This window comes from Mixophyes fleayi, chromosome 12, assembly GCF_038048845.1.
Source record: "Mixophyes fleayi isolate aMixFle1 chromosome 12, aMixFle1.hap1, whole genome shotgun sequence".
Classification (NCBI taxonomy): Eukaryota; Metazoa; Chordata; class Amphibia; order Anura; family Limnodynastidae; genus Mixophyes; species Mixophyes fleayi.
The window spans coordinates 42,932,663-42,954,644 of NC_134413.1; the positions used below are offsets into that span (position 1 = coordinate 42,932,663).

Sequence of the window (21,982 nt, forward strand, 5' to 3'; positions counted from 1 at the left end):
TTTGAATTTTCCTGTCCACATCCTGTCCACATCAGTCCTCCAAGCATTGACTTTTTAGTCAACCAGGACCCTATATAATTAGGATGGTGCTGCACAGGTATTAAAGTAGGTATGCTATGCTAGAATTCATCTTTGCATGTTAGTGTCACAGTTGGTGTGTACATAGGAGCGATTTTTTAAAAAACGATTGGGGCTGATCTCATTACCCAATATGAGAAAAAATGGCAGTGGTTAGTGTTAGCAGCAGCATAAACTGTGGGATCCTTAAGAACCCACAGAGCTGGCTTCTATGGGTGTATATGTGTATATTTATGGATCTTTGTGAGTAACGTTTACTATATAGACTGCCTACTACACAGCGATTACTGTGTTTGACAATATGCAGATTGTTTCACCTATCTGTCGTTGAGGCTTTTCTCACCCCTGTGCGGAGTCTATTTTAGCACTTTTGGTGCTGGTCAGCATTAATATGTTTATGCAGCACCCACACAAATTATACCTTTTTTCAGAAGAATTTACATAAGTATGTTTATACTTCACGACATGGCAAAGAAAATCTAAACAAAATGGGCAGCAAAGTGTTTTTGTCTTGAAATTGTAACTAAATTGAACTAAAAGCAAATGTGTGAGGTTTTTATTCTAAACACTACCAAGAAATACTACGTGGTTCTTTGGAATCAATGCACCTTTCCAAGACAGCAGCAGGATTTTACACATAGGTTTTCATAATAAAAGCTGTGCTTGAAAATGATAATGATCTTGTTTGCTAGTTTGCACGGTATTAATTAAATCATGACATCTGTAGGAGTAATATGTTTTATACCGTATTTTAAAAATCCTGACACATGAGATGAGTTTATTGAAGACAGGATGGGGAGGGGGGGTATCTGGGCATTGCAACCCCCATCTCTGGACGTCTTTTTGTAGTGAGGGGTATTGTTGTTTTGTGAACACCAGACATTAACTACTAAGGGGGCACATTATTTGACTGTCCTTTTTCAAATGAGAGGTCCCCATAATGTCTGAGAGCCAGAATGGGGGAGATCTGAGCATACGCACATGAGCAGCAGAAAATACATTTTCAGGGGCCACGTTGTTTGAAAGAGGGGACTGCCCTCAAACAAGAGTGCTCCTGAGTCTGTAGGTACCAGAATGAAAATGTAAACTTGGATTTGGTCTTCTCTGTATACTGTATATTTAGTATACCACTATTGAGGCTATGTAATATACAGTTAATGCTATCTTTAATTTAACATTATGTAGGCTGTGTAAAGTACTGTAAAAATACTGTAAAACAGTGCAGACTTCTGAGTAATTGAAGCTTTATGGATGTGCTGCATATGTTGTTGTTACTGACACAGTATAAAATATACATCTCTGATCACAATAACACAGATAATGTGTAAACTACAGAATGGGAACTGTTTAGAGGTGAAAACACTGACACTTTTAGCCCCAGCATCCAGCTACTGTTGTAGAGCTCCTATGATCATCTGACAGTCTCTATGTGGATACTGGGAAAATTAATCACTGAAATTGTAGTTTGGAAACTGCTAAAATATTTGTAAATCACTCTCTTGCCCAATAAATGAAGTCAGAGCTTTTCTCCTACTGATATCATATGTAAATAGGATTCATCTACATGATTGGAGTTGTTATGCTTGGCATTGATATGTACAGTAACATGTTGGATTTGAAGAAACTCCATAGCATTTGATATCTATTTCATAATTCTATATATTCTTCAGAAAATCTATTTGTGTTGTCCTGAAGGCTTAAAAAGTTAAGGTTAGTAGGAATACACTATATAGTCTCCCAGCCCTGAAAGTGACAAACTTGGAAAACAAAATAATAAACCTGTTACTTCAACCTCATGTGAATATCTGCAATGATCATGTCACAATTCGAAACTTTTCTATGGACTTAAGTAATTGATGGGGACCAAGAATTGATGGTGATTTTAGCTGTCTTAATCTGTTAGATGTTAGGTTCTATCTTCTGTGAGTTGCAACAGTATCGCTGTTATAATTCTCTGTTCATTTGCACTCCTAATTCCTGAGTAAGTTAGTATTAGTTTGATATAAAAAAAACATTTGCAGGCTTTTAGTAAAGAATGCCCAGTGCAAAGGGTGTAAAACTATTGCAGAAATGTTCCTTAGAGCTGCATTTTACAGGTCAGTGAGTAATGGGTATTAAGGTATCAGGAATCTCCCTTCCCCTATACAGTCTACAAACACTGAGTGGGGGTTTAAGACAGCACAGAGAATATTTTACAATACCAGGGTGTAAATGTATCAAGCTGAGAGTTTTCCAGCGGGTTTGAAAAGTGGAGATGTTGCAACCAATCAGATTCTAGCTATCATTTTGTAGAATGTACTAAATAAATGATAGCTAGAATTTGATTGGTTTTTCAAACCCGCCGGAAAACTCTCAGCTTGATACATTTACCCCCATGTCTGGTACTGCATAAGCCATCACACTGGTGATATGGTCTCTAGACTTTTCTGTAGCAGGATATATATTAATTGTTAGTGTGCTATTATATAAGCAATATGTAGATTATGCATTTACAGTGAAAATGGAAAAGCAAACGTGGAAATTCTGCTCCTGATAACTTTAGCAACTAAGAGATAAAATTTACTAGTATTAGAAAAAACTCCCTATCATTGAGGTTTTGTGGCAGATTGTGTTAAAGTTTTGGTATTTCATATTGTTTCCACCTAAAATGTGTTATAGGAAGACCACACTAATTTGTAACTCAGCATGTTGTGTCTGATAAATAGAATAGAATTGCATGACTGTTTTCAATAATAAAATTGGTATGTTCTCGTAAAGGGAACTATGCATTGAGTGTTATTTACTGCATCAAATAATATGCTGTTGCTTGTAGAATTTATCTCGCTCGCTGACTTTAAATGAAAACCCCGCAGAAATGCTAATAAGAATAGAGCAGATTTGCAAAGTGCAGAAGAAGCGATGAGCCGAGATTTGAGGCAGCAGAGGAAATTGTAAGATCCAGGAAGAGGGGCGTAGAATTCCCAGGACACAGTTCACTGGCTGTATTATCAGTGAGCCACGTTCAGATGTCTCACTGCGCGTCCGACAAGGGCATTCTGAAAAGCAAATAGGGGACCAGGCGAGGAAATTGATTTCTCAGGGGCTGCAAGTCTCCCCTCCCCACTAGAAGAGCTAGGCACATGGCCGCCAATGGCTGGGAGCTGTCCAAGTGCTGAAGAGAGATAATGCCAGCGATCCCCGGGGAATCTTATCACTCGGCGCAGGGCCTGACTTTCAGAGTCAAGGTTCCTATGTTTCCGTTGCTTCGGGGAGGAGACAGGTGTATTTGTGACATAAACCCAGCCATGGAGGGGTAATTGCCGGCCAGGGGGATTTAACCCCTTCATTCCAGAGTTGCTGCAAAGTAAATTACAGCTAAATACATTAAATGTGCAAAATGAAGGCTCTAAACCGTGTTTACACATGCTTGCAGTAGTATCTTTTATTGCTGAAACATTTAAAAACTTAAAAACACAATTGGTGTTTATGCTAAAACCAATAGATGATCAATACTTAATATATAAACATTTCTACCAGTATTAACATTTAAATTGTTATGACTTGTAAGAGGCAACACTTAAATTGTTAAGTCTTGTAAGAGGCACTAGCGTTCTATTCCCCCATCCCTAAATGTTATTCCTGCCATCCCCCACCCACTCTCATCTTCTCCATCCTCTGTTGATAAACGAGCACATGCTGGCTGCGGTAATTCATATTTCATCCATGTGACACCCGCTGATCATTGGTGTTAGGGATTCTAATATTAAAGATGTCAACAGGAAACTGCATTTCCCCACAGTGGGACAAGGAGCGTATACAGCTGGCAAATACAGTGGCTGAGCACCTCACCAATGAGTGACTGCAGCTGTAGTATTTTATTAGTTCTTCAAACTGAAAACTGCACCCAATAGAAGCCATGTTTCGGTTGTTACAATGTTTACTGTGAATAACATTTTTGCTTAACTTCAGATCTCAAACTGTTGCATAGATAAATACTAGATGTTCAAATTTAGAAAATACATTAGCAGTAACAGAGTTTGAAAATAAAATGATGTTCAACCAGCACCTTCCCACTTTATTTTTGGTATGTTACCTTGCTCACTACACTTCTGTGTTCAGCACTGCACATTATCTTGGCAAGACTTGAAATTTAATAAGATTGAGCAAAGCTGCTGCTCCATGCAGTTTTGCTTAATTGTTATTAATAATTATCAAATTTAATGAATGTACAGCAAGTAGACAACTAAGTATATTCATTTTGGAGGTATTTAACAATTTATCCTCTAAAACGGTGATGGACACCCTGTTACACTTCAGGGACAGCATGAGCAGCCCTCTAAGTTTCAATAGGGCCACACATTACCCTTTTTCTTAGCATTAGGTTAAAACAATACATTGAATCAAAGAAATAGACACCTACCTGTAATAACAAATAAGCAGGCATCTTAAACAAGTGTTACAAGCTATAACAAATAAATTTGAGACTAAAGCAGGAATAAATGGGGGCTGCAGGTGAAGGCTCGGAGGGCCGCATGTGGCCCTAAGACTGGTGCTCATCACTTTCACACTTTCATGTTGCTGATGAAAAACTTGACAGTAAACAATGTAATACATTTAGGGTCAGTTTCAATTCTCTGTGTTGTTCTGAAGAACAACGTGGCCGCAGGATTTTACAAAAAATCTCCGCTGATTGTTTCTTGCAGCTCATAGAGTAGTAGCGGTAATACTGCGCAGCCCCAACGCGGCTAAGTGAGTCTGCCCCTTAGATTCTAATATGTAGTCACACTAATACTTGTACATGTTTATGGAATACTGATGTTTGGCAAACAATTGAGTCTTTTTCCTTGTACTCAGAAAATGGTGTTATGTAACAATTTAGCAAATCAAGGCAGCTCTTAATGGCAGTTTGTATTATAATGGTTTGGTTATTTATTGTGAGCTATTTCTCTGAGTTCTTGATGGCACAGAGAAGTTGGGTTACCATGTGGTGCTAGCATAAATAGGCCTGTACGTGTTGTACATTCTTAGGCAGAAAAGTGCTCTTTTAACATTGGTCCTCAGTCCTCCCATGTGATCTGCCCCCTATGCCCTCTGCCCCTTCACATTCTGTAATTTAGTTTTTCGGTCCCTGTCGCCCTGAGCAGAGCCTCCCGCCTGCTGCATGAATGATGTGCTAATCCATTCTCTGCCTCAGACAAGTGTATCGACCTGCTCTAAACAGACCACAGGGCTCACACCGAAATGAAAAGCTCAGCTGCACTCATTCAATGGCAAAGGCAGCAGCTTCCCTCCCACCTCTCCGCTATGCTCTCTCACCTTCTATCATCATTCCTTCACCTTCTATCATAGCTTTTTCACCTACTGTCATCACCCTTTACCTTCCGTCAATGCCTCTTCACCTTCTAAAGTCACCCTCTCACCTATTGTTACCCCTCCATACTGACTTTTATCATTACTACTTCACCTGTGGTCATCTCTCTGTTCATCTTCTGTTATTATCCCCTCACCATCTATCGTTGCTTTATCACCTTATATTGTTGCTCCGTCACTTTCTATCATACCCTCATTTTCTACCATCCCTGCTTTACTTTCTATTGTTTCTCACTCATAAGTGTCATTGCTCTTTCACCTATTGTCATCTCCCATCTCTTTTTGTCATTCCTTCACCTTGTGAAGCCATATCTTCTAACAGTTTATCATCACTCCCTAACTTTCTTTCTGTTACCTTACCTTTTCTAAAGATCACTTTCTGTGCAAACATCATAAAACCCCATCTTCTGACATAGAAAGTCTCTCTGCAGGTATGCCCAGTCTGTGGCCAAAACATTTCTTTCTCTTCATCATCAGCTATTTATATAGCGCCACTAATTCCGCAGCGCTGTACAGAGAACTCACATCAGTCCCTGCCCAATTGGAACTTACAGTCAAAATTCCCCCTTTTACTATGTTTTCGGAGTTTTGAGAATGAAACTGATGACCCCAGTGCAATGGGGCAAAAGTGATAGCCACTAAGCCACCATGCCGCCCTTTCTCTTCTTAAATATTTTTATTTCCTACATCCTGCTGTCATCTACCAGCTTTTCATGTATTTTCACATCACCCTTTACTCTTTCTGCATCGTATAATCCCATTTAACAACATATTCCTTGAATCTCCCCCCCCCTTCTCTTTTTTAATCTAACATTCACTCTCTGTCTCTAATTTTCTTGTTCTTTCTTCCAATTCAAAACTCCCTATGGTTTTTTCTTCACTGAATTCATAAACACCTGGCCTTCCCCCTGGTCGACCCGGTTCCCAGTCAGTAAAGGCTGGATGGTGTGGGTACTCCCAGCCCCTTTGCAGCGAATGCTCAGCCCTGATATTTGTTTGCGTAAATGGAATGAATGATACTAGGCACGGGGTGTGCCAGATGGGTAATAAAGATTCAAGCCGAGAATATTATACCCAGCTCAGCATGTGAAAACAAACAGTTAGACTGCCAGCCAGAGACGGCTCTGTATACACATATATCATCTAATGCAACACACACACACACTGGAAGCACAATATGTATGAATCATTCTACCATAGATTTATGTTCACACACATTCTTCACTGGCTCATATGCAGGCTTGCCCTGTACTCATTAATGTATCACTATTCATAAAACTAGAAAACAGAATGTTTAGCAACCAGAAGTGACAATTTTGAGCTAAAGATTCCGGACTTCTAACTACCCTTTCTGTATGTTTGTATGTGGTAATATAAATAACACTTTTATAGTCTGTTTGTTTTTTGCAATATTAACATTTTAAAGAAGTGGATCTGTGTAGCTCTACATATCCTTTAGGTCTTGTGTGTACTGGAAAAATATATTCTTTAAGAACATTTTTATTATATAGACATGGGCTCTTGTGGATGTTCCTGAAATATTTGCACATATCTAAGATTAAAATATAAATATATAATTGTTTTTGGAAACATAACATAATATGCTAAAGGGTTGTCTTTGTTTAAAAACCAAACCAAGTTTGTGTTATTGAAGTGTCAATGTTTCTTTCTACTATTGGAACTTTATCAAGAAGGTGACATAAAAAGTGTGATCTGAAATAGAATAAAGCATATTTCAGATCACACTTATTTGTCCTGAGAGTGTAGTTTTATCGGGTGTTTGGATTTTGGACACCTCTGATGCAAGTTCTGCTGTGAGCACCAAACTACATTGATTATTTGGATGTACGGACGAACATACGGATAGATAACTGCAGAATTGGTTAATTTTAATTGATTCATTTTAAAATGTGCATTAACACCTCTGTTGTACTACAAGAGCGCATACTTCCTATGTGTTTTGTAACACTATAAATAGACCACTGTATAGTTATTTGCTGCTAATAAAATAGAATGCATTAATACTTTTGGAGCAATGTTGTTTGCACACAGTGTTGCTCTGTTAAGTAGACTGTTAAGTGAACAATATTGAACCTTTTCAGTCTCTTTCTCAGTTTCCTCTATAACAACAGAATTTATATTCTGACAAGATGAACAGATGTAAAAAGTTGTAATTCAATGATTATGTTGCTATCTTTGTCTCTTTTTGAGGAATTAGGTATTGCACTCATGGGAACTCACATTTTATGCCTTGTTGGGATAATGAATATTATGGTAATATGCAGAGAATGTGAATTTTGGAAAGTTGGGGGGGAGAGGAGGCAGCAAGCAGGTCCCTTGTGCATGGTAATAAATAGGAAGTAAATTTGTCATTATAGCCTGAATCCGAATGTGCTGGGGGGTGTTCAAGGCACCGGATTTAATTAAATCCTTTTTTAATATACAGACATCTAAACTGCATAATTCCCCTGTACTGCAAAACGGAGAGCAATATTAAGACAAACAGTCAGCGTGGATTACTAAACGTCTGCGAGTGGAGAGTCAATAGACGCAGCTTACAGAGGCAAGGCATTCTGAGCATCCGGAAGCAGTTTAACCCCTCCGCAGCTGGGGATCACTGTAGAAGGATTAGTCTGCATGTTTTCCGTCTTTGTCATTCATGCATGTGATTAACAAATATGTAATATTCATGTAGACACATGTACCCTTCACCTCCTGCCAATGCGCCCACAGCAGGTACAAAAATTCTTGTTCCCTAAAACACAAAGGACATGTCACTTGTAAAATCTTACCTCCCCTAACCCCTGCTCCTGGAGTAACAGTATATGCACTTGGCACAAACATGCACCCTTCTCGTCGTTTGTTATAGTTCACTTTGGGCACTTGCTACCTTCTGTTAATACAGACATCAATGACATAAGATTCTTTTTCCTCCTAAAATACACAATGAATACCTGTTCTCCTTATCATACACAAGGACATGTCATCTCTACATAACGCCCTAATGTCAGGGATACATACTTTTGTGTTTCTGGCACTAAAGAGCTTAATTTGTGAGAGGGTAGGAGGTGACCGTCACCAAGCTTTAAATCCCCTTGTCACAGTCAGGTCCTCTCATATGTCACTGTCCATCCCAGGTGAAAGATGACTGCTGCCACGCTTTGACATCCCATGATGCCTTTGTCTGAGCTCCAATTTTCATCCCTCTCAAATATAAATCATCTCTCAACAAGAGATTTCTAATGAAACTGCATTTCTGAAATATGTATGTTTCCTTTTGGTCGCGTTCCAGCACTTTCCTCCTGACACCTCTTATAAGGAGGAGGAGGAGATGCTCACTCCTGTTAAAGAAACTGGCCACTGAAGTAGAAGACCTAGTGCAAGATGCAATGTCAAAGCTCTCTGACCTTGAAGAAGACACTTAATAAGATAGTGAGCTTGTTTGCATTCTTCCTCTTTGGTACACATTTTCTTATATTGGAACTTGTAGGTCTTCTCTTTGTTTAGCTGAATTTGTTTTGTCATCACTGTCTTCCCAGCCACCACCTCCCTATACAAGCCTCTTACATCTATCATTTCTTTCCAATATAACCCTGACCAGGATCTTCACAATACCTTACAATAAACCACCTGCCCCTTGTCTGCCGCTATAACATTTTGTAAAGTAGATCCACCCTTTTTTGCAATTCTCAACACCTCTTATACCTTATGCAACTAGAAGAACAATGTATCAGTGTGCAATCTTCAGATAACAAAGTACACTTTAACCCATTAATTTTACAGGAAGAGCATAGCTTTTTCAGAATCCACTTCTGTTTTCAGTGAGAGAAGGAGGCCACTTCATACAAAATTTTAGCTTATGCTGGCTTCTCTAAGTGTTTCTTCTAAAAAATACAAATACATTGTGTTACATATCCATGAATGTTGATACATAGTCAGTGTTTTAACCTATCAATTTCTAAACCTGCCTAGAAGATGAAGGAATATTCCTTCAATTATTCCATTACTGGTTGCTTAGCAACCACCTTCTTCTTCACCAATCAGCCCATGGTGTGCTTGTCACATGGTCTCTGCGATTTCTCCTCCGCCATTAATTGCATGTTTTAAAAAAAATAAATAAAAGAACAATCTTGATTGTATCTCCAGTTTGCCTTTTGTCCACATCTCATTCAGTATTATTATGTATTCAAAAGAAATGATTACAGCCTGGATCAGAGGAAAGAGCCACTCTACTGTATCTCACAGGTGTGTAAAAGATCTGTCAGAAAAATGTCAATCTGTCAATGCCTACAGGTGGGTTCTGGCAGTATACAAAGGTATAAGGATGGACTACCACTGCCTACAAATAGAGCATCTGGCAAGTGCACAGGAGTTGATTAATTTATTACACACACACACACACATATATATATATATATATATATATATATATGCACACACACTCATATATATATGGATATCTGGCCAATTGTATAGGGTATATAAATGCATATAGATAGTGCTGGAGGCAGGTTGGGGATAGCCTAAAATGACACTGTCTGAGAAAGGAGGGGTAATGTGATAAGTTTTTGTTATGTTTCTAAGTGCAAGGCTAACACTGGTACAGAAGGTGGCGTCTGCGGTGGCTAATTTGGCAGTCAAGGTCATTGTTGTAGCATGCTTTTGTCACTGTTTGGATTATATAAAAAAAGAATGGATTTTATATGGCGGACATCAGTGTAGAAATATGATCACAAGCAGAAATAAAAGACAGAACAGTGGGTTCGGTCTAAGCAATATTAAGCAAAGCAAAATATAAAGGTGGAGACTAGAATGAGGTGGGCTAAGGTGCAGAGTCAGTAATCTGTGGTTCAAATCCATGAATGCAGTGGGATTTATTCTCTGGCGGCTCTGTGTATTTCAGAAGTCTCCGTCCTTGTCTGTGTCAGCGACCTCGATAAAACCCCAATTCCCAACTCTTCTCTGCCAGAAAAAAGGGCCCTGGAATTCATGCAAATCACATTAATTCTGGCATCTCCCTAGTGAGCCCGCTATAAACTGCAGCCTAATTAAATATTTTTTAACGATGTGAGTAATTTTTGCCACGGGGCGGATTCAGGGGGAAATTTAATATGAGATCACAAAAGCTGTTCCCAGCGTTGATTCTGTAAATTAATAACTACGAGCCAAGTGGAGAAACATACAGACCGAGTAAGAGGATAGATGAATATAGAAAGAACCTTTATAGATTTCGTAATACACCAAGTATGCCTTATAGTGCTATACACCAGTTTAAAACAAGCATGGCACCGTAACCAGTTGTGTTTCATCCTATTGTAACTTGCCCTGTGTTCCTCTCACGTATCATTGCATATAAAGCTTACACAGGTTTATTCTTCTCTGCACCACCAAAGCTAATACTCACACGTCCTTATTGCTTATATTATTACGTTGTTTTTTACAGTATTATTAATAGCGGTTTTCACTTGTTTATAAAGAAATCTATTGGTCAGATGTTTAATCTGCAGTATACCACCATCTTCCCTACTCTTCTATCACTTATGTCACACTTGCATCTGACCTAAACCAATCCATTTTTGTATAAATAAGGTCGTCTGCAGTCAGTTGAACTCTATCTTAATTTCAGTGAATTATAAAAAGTTATATCGCTCTCTTATTCTCTGCAGGTGGAGCTGACTGGGAGCAGCATGTTTGATTATGTTCACCCAGGGGACCATGTAGAAACGGCGGAGCAGCTCGGCATGAAACTTCCCCCAGGCCGTGGACTTCTCTCGCAGAGTGCCAATGATGATGGAGCCAGTTCAGCATCCTCATCCTCACAGTCAGAGACTCCAGAGCCAGGTGAGCGGGGTGCTGGAGCTCTTCTCCTTTCTTAGCATGCTTGTATATATACCACAGCAGACTACAATGATAGAGCCATTCTCTTCAACTTATTCCATTCTGCATAATGCTAGTCTATAAAGATGCACTCTTTCAATGTTCATTGCTGAAGAGAAAAAAGTAAGAGGTGACCTTATGCGCTGCCATAATTCTGTCACTGACCTGATAGGGAGGATACTATATTCATCTTGGAAAAACAACTTGATTTACTTGGCGGGAAAATAAATACTACAAATTAGCAATATTGTTAAAGCAAAACACATCATTTTCAGTGGAATTTGTATTTCTGCAAATATATCTTTAAATGTTAAGTCTTAACATACTAAGGGCTAGATTTACAAAGCTGCAGGTTTGAAAAAGTGGGGATCTTGCCTATAGCAACCAATCAGATTCTAGCTTTCATTTAGTTAGTATATTCTACAAAATGACAGCTAAAATCTGATTGGTTGCTATAGGCAACATCCCCACTTTTTGAAACCCGCAGTTTAGTAAATCTAGCCCTAAGGTTATGAAAATAAATACTTAGATTTTACTTTTTGGAGTATTTTCCATAGATTTGTATATATGCTTACTTGATTTTACTTTGTGTAATTGATCTTATACCTCAGTAATTGAGTAAAATACATTTTAAAACTTGATATCTCCATTGTGCATTAATGTATAGTATTTTTGTGGCTCACACAATACAGTATTAGCACACATTGTATTGTGTGAGCCACGAAAATCCTATTTGGTCTACTTTGAACAGACAAAGGATGACATATGAGAATATATTATATTTTACAAAAATTATGCTGATACTATGCAAAACCATAGACTTACAGCAAGCATTTATGGTATAGCTGAGGATAGGCAAGCGTTGATATAAAAGGAAGAAGTATTGTGCAGAAAGGGTTGTGACTCCATTGAGCTTCCAACCAATATTATCCCGGGTTTGGCGACGAGAAAGTTAAAGTATGTGCAAACCCTTGCAGAGTATCCTAAGTAAATTAGAAGAAAACAAGATTCTATGGACATCTAAGAAGATAAAGTGAATTGACAGGCTGGTTAAGGGAAGGCCTTCCAATCTGACTTTGCTTTTCATTTTGTGGCTTGTCCTTTACTTGTTCAACAGACCTTTATAAGTTAAACCTCCAACATCATCTGTAAAAATACTCTAAACAGGCTTTGAGTTCATTGCTTCTATTCCAGAAAATGGTAAAGGAAGGGGGGTCCAACCATGGCTCCGAGCTCCCCCTCTCCTTCATTGTGCTCTGACTATAATTCAAGCATTAGGGGAAAATCCATTTATAAATTAAACAAAATGACTAGATATCCATCGTTCCCCAGTTCATCACGCTGTTCAAACAGCCACGAGATTGGCGTCTTGTCCCCGGCCTTCCGAGAGCCTTAGTAATTAGATCTGTGACGGATTTATCCTTTACTGATTGAAGCTTTAAATTAATTGAAGTTCCACGTTTGTGGTTTTCTGTTTTTTTCTTTTTCATTGCAAGGTTTTTGCCTCCTGCTTATTCTCTATGGATCAGTCTTTAAGGAAATGCTGTAAAAAAAAACTCTGTTGTTCACTATGTATTTGAGCACAAAAGGGACAGTATTATGGAATTGAGAGGGGACTATGAGCTTCTGTTTGTTTTGCTCCTTTACAAGTGGAGGTAGCCGTCTTTCAGCCATAAATACTCCCAACACTTGCTACATGATCTTTGCTTGCCCGGGGACTAATTCTGAATTTACGGTATTGTTAGCAACGTATTTAATTGAAATGAATAAAAATCTTTAATATCATCGTTAATAAGGGTTCCCTATTTTGAATTTGTTTGTTCTTTCATATTTTATATATCTGAATTAGAATTAGCCTTTTCAATGGTCCTTATTTACAAAGTGAAAAATGGACATGGTACATTGTAAAATCCCCTTGTCTTGGTGATGTGCGCCTCAATTTCTGCTGGTATGCCTAGATTTTCACCAAAGTACATGGGTTTATGGAGCATAATGGCAGAATTGTTAAGGGAGCGGAAGTTTTTACCAGCTCATAGGAGAAGTTGGGCAGAGTCAGGGCCTAGTTTCGAGGAGCAAGATCTTTGAACTTTGATGGAAAACAAGGTGTTCCTTTTGTGAAAGGCACACAGCCACTTCCTCTACACAGAAGAACTTCAGCCTTGTAGCAGCTCTGGCATATCTTATAATTACAATGGGCCACATGTTGCACCTTCCAATTGCACTTCGGCATAGAAGCTCTTTATCTCCACACACAAGTTCCACACGTATGAAACGCATTTCTTATGTCTTCTCACTCTTAATGGACTAGATAAATGAAGCTAAACCAAGCAGTATATTAGGAGGAAAGTAGAAAAATGTATTGAATGGGGTGGTTATGAAGGGGCAGGAGGTTGGACTGTGATGTGACATTTACAGTTTTGCTCAGTGGCCCATAAAGATTTTTCTACCTCTTCTTACTGCTAGGGTTTTGCACTATGCAGTCAGTATGTATTGTACTAATAACTTAATAGGACCTCCGCAACACCACATTATAAAAACAGCAATTTAATGTGTTTCAGTATCAGCATTCCTAGACAGATTATGGGGCATTGACACAATGTACCATTCTCAGGATTAAGGTGTACATACAACAAAAGTGGCAATTGAGAATTAATTCAGTTAGTTAATGATTTTCCAACTAAATGCAAATGTCTAGTTTGTAGAGGGGTCTCCTGAGAGCAGAGGGTGGGCATGCACCTAGAAATACGTTAGGTGGTCCACCTAAGCGCACCGAACAAAAATGGACATCCTAAAACTATTCCAAAAGTTTCAAACGTATGTTTAAATATTCCCATCTGCATCATATTCAGAATTTGGGACAGTAAAGTCAAAGAGACTTGCAACACATGGTTTTATATCACTAAAACCCATTGTGGAAACTGGATTTGTAATATTGTGATACATTTTTCATGTGCGATGTAATCCCATACCAATATCCCCACAATTTTGTGAAACTCACAAGTTGCCTATTTATTAAACCTAGCAATCACTGTGTATGGGGGCTTCAAGTGATTAAAATTAGGTGTATGTAGGATATAATAACAATGATAATAATATTTTGTTCTGTCAGAGAAACACTGAGAAAGTTGCAGATGGTCTGTATGTGTATCCTATGTTTTTTTCCTATGTTTTTTTTAGTTTAGTGTAAGACCTCTTTCCAAAAGGTTCGGCTCGAATAACAGCTGGTTTATGGATACCCTGGAGTGAATGGAGGAGAGAGTGGGCCTCCATACCTGAAGGTCACTTCAGGTCTTCTGGCCTTCAAGCCAGAAAGTAGACTGATTAGCAACTGCACCTGCAAGATCTAAATAAAAGGGTGTAATGATCTACTGTAAGTGTTTCACTACCTGGTGTAAACAAGCAAAATGCCTAGGCAGAGAGATACCTGGTTTCACTGTAAGTGAAACTAACTTGCCTCCAACTATTGTGTCTGTGGGTTGGTCACTAGGTCCACCACAAATAGAGAGAGACTATATGTTAGTAAGAGCTGGACAGGCCAAGATTTACTTTGTTGTTTTGTTATTTACTTTATTGTCTAATAAAGCCAGCTGAGGCTAGTTACACCCATACTTGCCTACTTGGCTGGGGGACTCCTGGCTTTCGAGTTGTTCTCCCGGAGTCCCAGGAAAGCAAACCATCCTACTACATCCTGCCAATTTTATAGTGAAGTGGGCGGGATGGGGACCTCGATGACGCACCCACCCCTTAAAGTGGGAATGTATGGTTGCACTAAACTATTGGGAGTTTCTTGTCATTTACTGGCTGCATATCAAAGTGCCACCATCTACCCCAGGAGACTATGTCTGCTACTTGTTCCTGTGACAGTGAAATACATATATGCATTTATTCAACTGGAATGTGAGCATGATAGCTAATGTCCAATGTTTATTATTCATTGACAAGACCATATCCTTCATTTATGTGATATTGTAAATTACCTTTCAACTAAACTTCACTGTGACTCCCATAGAGCAGATAACCCACAGCTCTACCTCTGGTGCTGAACTACAGCTTGCATGACATGACTATAGTTCCACAGGATACGTTGCATTTGAGAATGAGAATCAGTTTCTTGATCACAGTAAACCTTGATGGCATATAGGAAAACCCTGCGGAAATGAGGGAGAAAAAAACAGGTTTAAGGAAAATAACTTACTTTTACATGCATGGTAAAAGTCGCGGTCAAATGCTTCTTTGTGATGCCATGCTTTTAGATTTGCTCAAGTGTACCTGGTTATAAGGGTAAGCATATGGATTTGCAGGCCAAAATAGTGGTGTCTGTGTGTTTGCAAGATCTTGCATCTTCTGAAGGTGGGCAGATCAGGGGGTTCCTTGCTGATTGTGATTTAGGTGCATGGGTGCATTTACTTTGACACCTATATGCAAAAATAAAATATACTTTTGTGGAACATGATTATTTAAATGAGCTAACCAGTTAAAAAAGGAACATTTTGGAGGGGGGTGGGGGAGGGGGACATTCTCTCTGTTCCATGAGGGCATGCAACCTTTTTTACCCACAATAGGACATTTTTTTCGTCTGCATCCTCTGAGGTGGTGGAGATTGGACCTTGTGTTATATTTGCAGTGGAACTCAATTTACACTTTCTATTTGTACTTTTCCCTAAAACTACATTTCTATGCACACTTCAACTAAGATACAAGTTATTATTTAAGACTAATTTAAGACATTAATAAACCTAAGTTGAGCAGACATTAATGATGAAATTGAATGATTTGAGCAGGGGCTTTTTTATGAAGTGGACCTATGTTAAAAGGGCAGGGCCGACAAAGTTGTGCTGATGCAGCTAAAGTGATTTTTGGACTCCTGGAACCCGGAACTCATCTGGTATTATGCCTGCCTGTGTCATTCTGGATGCCCACAAGTAAAGGGGTTGGTGCAGGGCCCTCTTGATTCATGAGAGGAAAGACATTGAAGAAGAGGTAGTAAGAGCATGGCCAGGAAAGAGGAAAGGGTAGGAAGTCTTCGAGTTAGGAGAGAAGTGGTGCTGAGACCTCTGATAGCAAAAGTGGGGAGAGTGACGGAAAGGTGAAAACCTATAAGCAGAAATGGGGCAAGAGATAACTGATGGAAAAAGTGGTGTGAATGGTGGATAGGAGACCCCAGTTATCAAATTTCCAGGCTGTAGTTTGTGCTGCAGGAAACAAGGTAAACACAGATCACGATTTTAAAGTGCTGAACTTCAGGTAGGAATAGCAGCCTTGGGACAGTTTTCAACACTGACTTGTCCCTGGATTTCTATGTTACCAACTTTCATGTTGAGTAAAGCTTTATTTCAGTCATTATTAAAAAAATAATAGTTCATGGTACTTGTAGGTTTAATTATTAAATTCATTAATTAATTGTAGGTTATAAATGTAAAGAATGGGACTAATGTCTGTCCTCTATATTACAGTTGTTAGCTGGTGCCCCCCCTCCCCCCTCTCCAGCCAAACAGGCCGTGGATCCTCAACCTGACAGTCCAGAAGCAAGTGGAGATGAGGTTTCATATAGTATGCCTTATGCTCATGTTCATTTCTAGCTGTAGTTGGCTTCTGTAATAACAATGAGGTTCACGTGCTATGTTAAATATCAGAGACAGTAATCTCCTGCTACTACATATGTACAAGACATCAGTAAAAAAAAAAAAAGGGAAAGTCATTTTGGTGACATCCTGGTGGATGGTTACACACTCTACAAACCTGGTACTTGTGCCACGCTTGATATAATGTGTGATCTAAGTGCCCCAGGCAAAAATTATGAACACAAAGTATACATTTAAAAAAATATAACTTTGTAAGTGTTCTTTATGAGGAAGGTGGAAAGTAGGAGAGTGAGCAGCAACTCAACAAGCTACAAGTAATTATAGGAAGGTGGGGATGGGACTTGGATCTAATGTGACCATTACTGAGAAATCCTGGTCATATGTCTGGTCTTCTGCTAGAAGGAGTTCTATCTGTCTAATGCCTAAATAGCGCATCTACTAAATTTGTACCTCTGCCACACTCGACTGATTAAACTCTTACCTCTTCTGACCCTTATGGATTTCGGGGCTTTTGGGACCTGGGTACCTTCATTTGGTGGTCATGGCCAGATTCTGGTGCCTGGTGCTTTTGAAACTATCTGCAGTGTTTAATAACTTCATTCATCAAAAACAAACCATTTCAATTCTGGGGCTGACATTTTGATCCTTGGTTTTATTCCAAAACTGCAGATGAGTAATTTATATTCTTACAGCAGTTTGATCCTTGTTGGTGTTCCCCATCTGTCCAGAGGCTGCCTGTAAACTGGATAAAAGATTCCACCTTTTGAGTAGAGGTTACCATTGAGGTTACCGTTGAGTAGAGTAGAGGTTACCATTGAGGTTACCGTTGAGTAGAGTAGAGGTTACCATTGAGGTTACCGTTGAGTAGAGGTTACCATTGAGGTTACCGTTGAGTAGAGTAGAGGTTACCATTGAGGTTACCGTTGAGTAGAGTAGAGGTTACCATTGAGGTTACCGTTGAGTAGAGTAGAGGTTACCATTGAGGTTACCGTTGAGTACAGTAGAGGTTACCATTGAGGTTACCGTTGAGTAGAGTAGAGGTTACCATTGAGGTTACCGTTGAGTAGAGTAGAGGTTACCATTTCAAACTGTAGCCACTCTCTTGGGTGCAGGATTTGCCCTCTATTTCTAGGGATCCTGGATATAACTAAATCTTCTTTGATAGGTTCTGCATGAATCACACCTCAATGCCTTGGCTCAGTTCACCTTTATAAATCCCACTCCTCCTCTGTTTTTTTTCCTTCTATATCTTATCCTATCTCTCCTTACCAATCATAAATGTACTTGTCCCTCAAATGCTCTTTTGATACATTTATTTGTACCACTCCCATCATAGCAAGAATCGAGTTAAATAGATGAATATGCAGCTGTGCAAACTTTAAGGGGAATTGTTTAACTTGTGACTGGACTAAACACAGAATAATCAATGTTTTGTAAAATGCGTCAAATCAACAAAATGTCTAATATAACAATACCACTTTCCCCCTTATCTTGCATATCAATAAAGCCAGACGTTTCACTCTGCCCAACTTCCAGAATGCACACATCGCCGTCTAAAGCATAGAATGTTCCCTTCATCCCCTGCCAGGCTATTTTATAGTGGCTCAACAGCCTACAGACCAGTGAGGTGACTGAGATGTCTCTTGAACAGAGAGTAAACAGACAGCACAGTTGAGTAAGGAGAGGTCCATGCACCCAGCGTAGCAGCTGAAATTTGGACATTTTTCATTTTACCTTATTGTGAACAGCTTCGGAAACTCTTACATAGTTTTTGTAAACTATTTTTGTATGGGTTTAATGTAATCTATTGTATTTCATGACACTTCTACTCAAACGTATTTCTTTTTAATAATAAACTACTTATTTTGGAAAAATTTTCTAGTATCAGCTGCTGAAAATAACCTTTTTCTTTGTAAGAGTATTCTTTATCTCTGTAAAACACGGAGCCAGCACTTGCACTTCTAAATGCAAAAAATAGATAACATTTTCAATAAATACTTTTAATTTTTTTGCCAACCCCACTGGCTGGATTTATTTTGCACTTCTACTATATTTACCCATGTGAATTGTGGTTTAGTGTAAGCTACATGACATTTCATATAATTTGTGTATGATATGGCCTTCCCAGATATTTATGATTTTATTTCAAATGGTCATTGTATTATGCCTTATCCGATTTCTATCTAATTTAGCAGTCATTCCGGCATCATTGAGATCTAATTAAGGCTTGTGAGCTGTAAGCTATTTAGAATAGATACATCACAAAGATAGATTCTGTAATAAATTTGGCACAGCTTGGCCTTCATTACTTCACCTAGTCCAAGTCTTTCCCAAGAGATGTGTGGTGGTACCCAGATATAGCTTAGTTCTACAGCTGTGTCATCCATTCATCATATAACTGTTCATGCCTTCCAAGTCCTACCTACTATCGTTTGTGGATCACTGCCTTAATTCATTTCATCTTTCCCCTTTTCTCCTACATCACTGCTTGCATGAGTCTAACTTATGTCTTAAATAAGTCATAAGATTAATGGGCCACAGTGGCTGTCTTTATTTCATGTGCCACATTTCTACATTTTAATATTGTTTTCTTTGTGTAAATAAAAGTACTTCCCCATTTAAAATGTGGCTATACAATGTAATTGAAAGTAATATTTGGTGCCCGATCACCAACATCAAGTCATTTTGCACGTCCAAAAAAGGTTATGGAGATACCTGCAAAACCTTCTTACATAAGCTGTCTCTACCACCTAGATGGCCACTTGACTACATTCACAACAAAGGTAGGCGCATTAGTTCACGCTGTGTTCAGCCTGGGATTCACTGATTCAAGTTTGCTATCTTTAGAAGGGTTACCCCATAGAAATTGGTGTGAATACGTAAATATAGAAGGATGACTTCACAGAAGAAGAAATGGCATTTGTTCACAAACTCTGCCTTTTTCCAGGTTCATAAATGTCCCTTTGTGGTTTACACAGAGGTTATATAGAGCCAAGCACCTAATGAACATTTTTTACACCTTTAATGGGTAAATAGCAGACCGTGAGTGAGACCATTAATTCCAAACTCTGAAAGTCTTCAGTCATATTTTAGGTTTTCTGGTGTACACTGCCAGTGTCCTGGGAATTTTCACTGGAGTCAGTGACCATGGCTGAGTCCTATAAAGAGCATCTATTGTGAAAATACAAACCAAAAAAAGATGCATACCTTAGTTGAGGTGTACATAACACTGGTTTAATTGCAAAATGGTAAAGTTATATTTATTGCTCATCAAAAGATTGATTTAGCACTGAGAACTTCTTGGACCAAAGCTATTCAGGATTGTTTTCAAAATACCCTTTATGTCTTGATAAGGTTAATTTTGTCAGAAGTCAATTAACCTACCAGTATATTTCTGGACTGTGGGAGGAAACTGTAGCACCCAGAGGAAGGTCACGTAAACATGGGGAGAACATATAAATTCCACACAGACAATGCCCTGGGCCTATTAGAACCCATAGTCCCAGTGCTGTGAGGCAACAGTGCTACCATGGCATCCTATATTAGCATTTCATAGCTGACTTCTAGGTATAAAGAGAAGAAACTCTGACTGCACATTCATAATGGCTTAGTGGCTAACACTTCTGCCTCACAGCACTGCGGTGGTAATCGGTATTCCGATGCCCATGATACCGACACCAAGTATAGCTACAAAAAAAAACACAAACAGATTTATAACGAGAGAATTAAAAGCCACCGTTACCTTAACAGCGACAACGGAGATTACCAAAAGTACTGCTATGCGACCGCTGCTATATCCGAAGCTGCTGCCTCATGATTTTGACGTCACTGAAGACGCCAACATCTATTTAAACTGGTATGTTCAGCTTAGCGGTTAGGGTCCGTTTTGAACTTACGTGACGTCAAAATCACCCGCCTCAATCCAGCATCTTCAGATTTAGCAGCGTTTGCATACCACTACTTCCGATTATCTCTCCCGTCACTGTACAGGTAAGGGTACATTTCAATTATATCGTTATTAATCTGTCTGTCTTTTTTTTGTAGATATAATGGGTGTCGGTATCCACAGCATCGAATTACCCTACCCCACCCCAGCACTGGGGTCATGAGTTTGATTTCTGACCATGGCCTTAACTGTGTGGAGTTTGTATGTTCTCCCCGTGTTTGCGTAGGTTTCCTCCGGGTGCTCCGGTTTCCTCCCATACTCCAAAAACATACCAGACCCTAGTGTCTCTCTGTCTGTGTGTGTGTGTGTGTGTGTGTGTGTGTGTTAGGGAATTTAGACTGTAAGCTTCAATGGGGCAGAGACTGATGTGAGTGAGTTCTCTGTACAGCGCTGCAGAATTAGTAGCGCTACATAAATAGCTGCTGATGATGATAATAATTCACTTGTGGTAAATACTCACCATCATTGATGAAGTGATTGCACTTGAACGCCTATACTGTTCCTCAGAAGCTAAGCTGATTCATGCTAAGGTAGTAAGAAGGGGGGCATTACTTCTGATCACGATTCCAATGTTTTGTCCATCAAGACACAGGGTAGCTCTACTAGGCAGCGGTTTTGTTTGCAAATGACCACACATTGCATGCTGTTTTCAGAGCCAAACCATGAGATTTACTAACCTGCGGTTTTGGAGGCTGAAAATGCAAACTGCAAGCTTTGTCAGGGGTGCACGCAGGATTGTCAGGGGGAGGTTTCCCCCCCTGACCCAAAAAAACCCAAAACCACGCAAGAGCAGCAGCTCAGTTTCGGCAGCGCTGTCCTATACAGCAGCCGCGTCGCTGTCAAAGAAGCGTCCGCGGCGGTGCTGTATACAATACAGCACGGACGCGGACGCTTCTTTCACAGCGCCGCGGCTGCTGCATAGGACAGTGCCACTATGGTGGGCACTTAGTTAGTGGAGGGGGGGGGGGGTTCTGGAGACCCAGAAACCCCCCCTGCGTGCGCCACTGCTTTGTGTTTCCAAACAGCACTGTGTTTAGAGCAAACCGTAAGCGATGTTGGACAGCAAAAAACACAGATTTTTTTTAGACACTGCTCTCACAGACAAGAAAGCATGCGGTTGAGCTACTTGCCCTGTCAGGACAGAAAAAAT

At 39.4% G+C, this 21,982-nt stretch overlaps 1 protein-coding gene across 6 annotated transcripts in view; it reads left to right on the forward strand.

Moving 5' to 3' along the window:
* The window catches only part of NPAS3 (neuronal PAS domain protein 3), a 344,422-nt gene that overhangs the window by 268,753 nt on the left and 53,687 nt on the right, over positions 1 to 21,982 (forward strand). For all 6 annotated transcript variants that reach the window (XM_075192988.1, XM_075192989.1, XM_075192990.1 and 3 more), the window contains one exon: positions 11,094 to 11,268. In XM_075192988.1, coding sequence (XP_075049089.1) covers positions 11,094 to 11,268 — 175 coding nt within the window. The remainder of the gene's footprint in view (positions 1 to 11,093; positions 11,269 to 21,982) is intronic.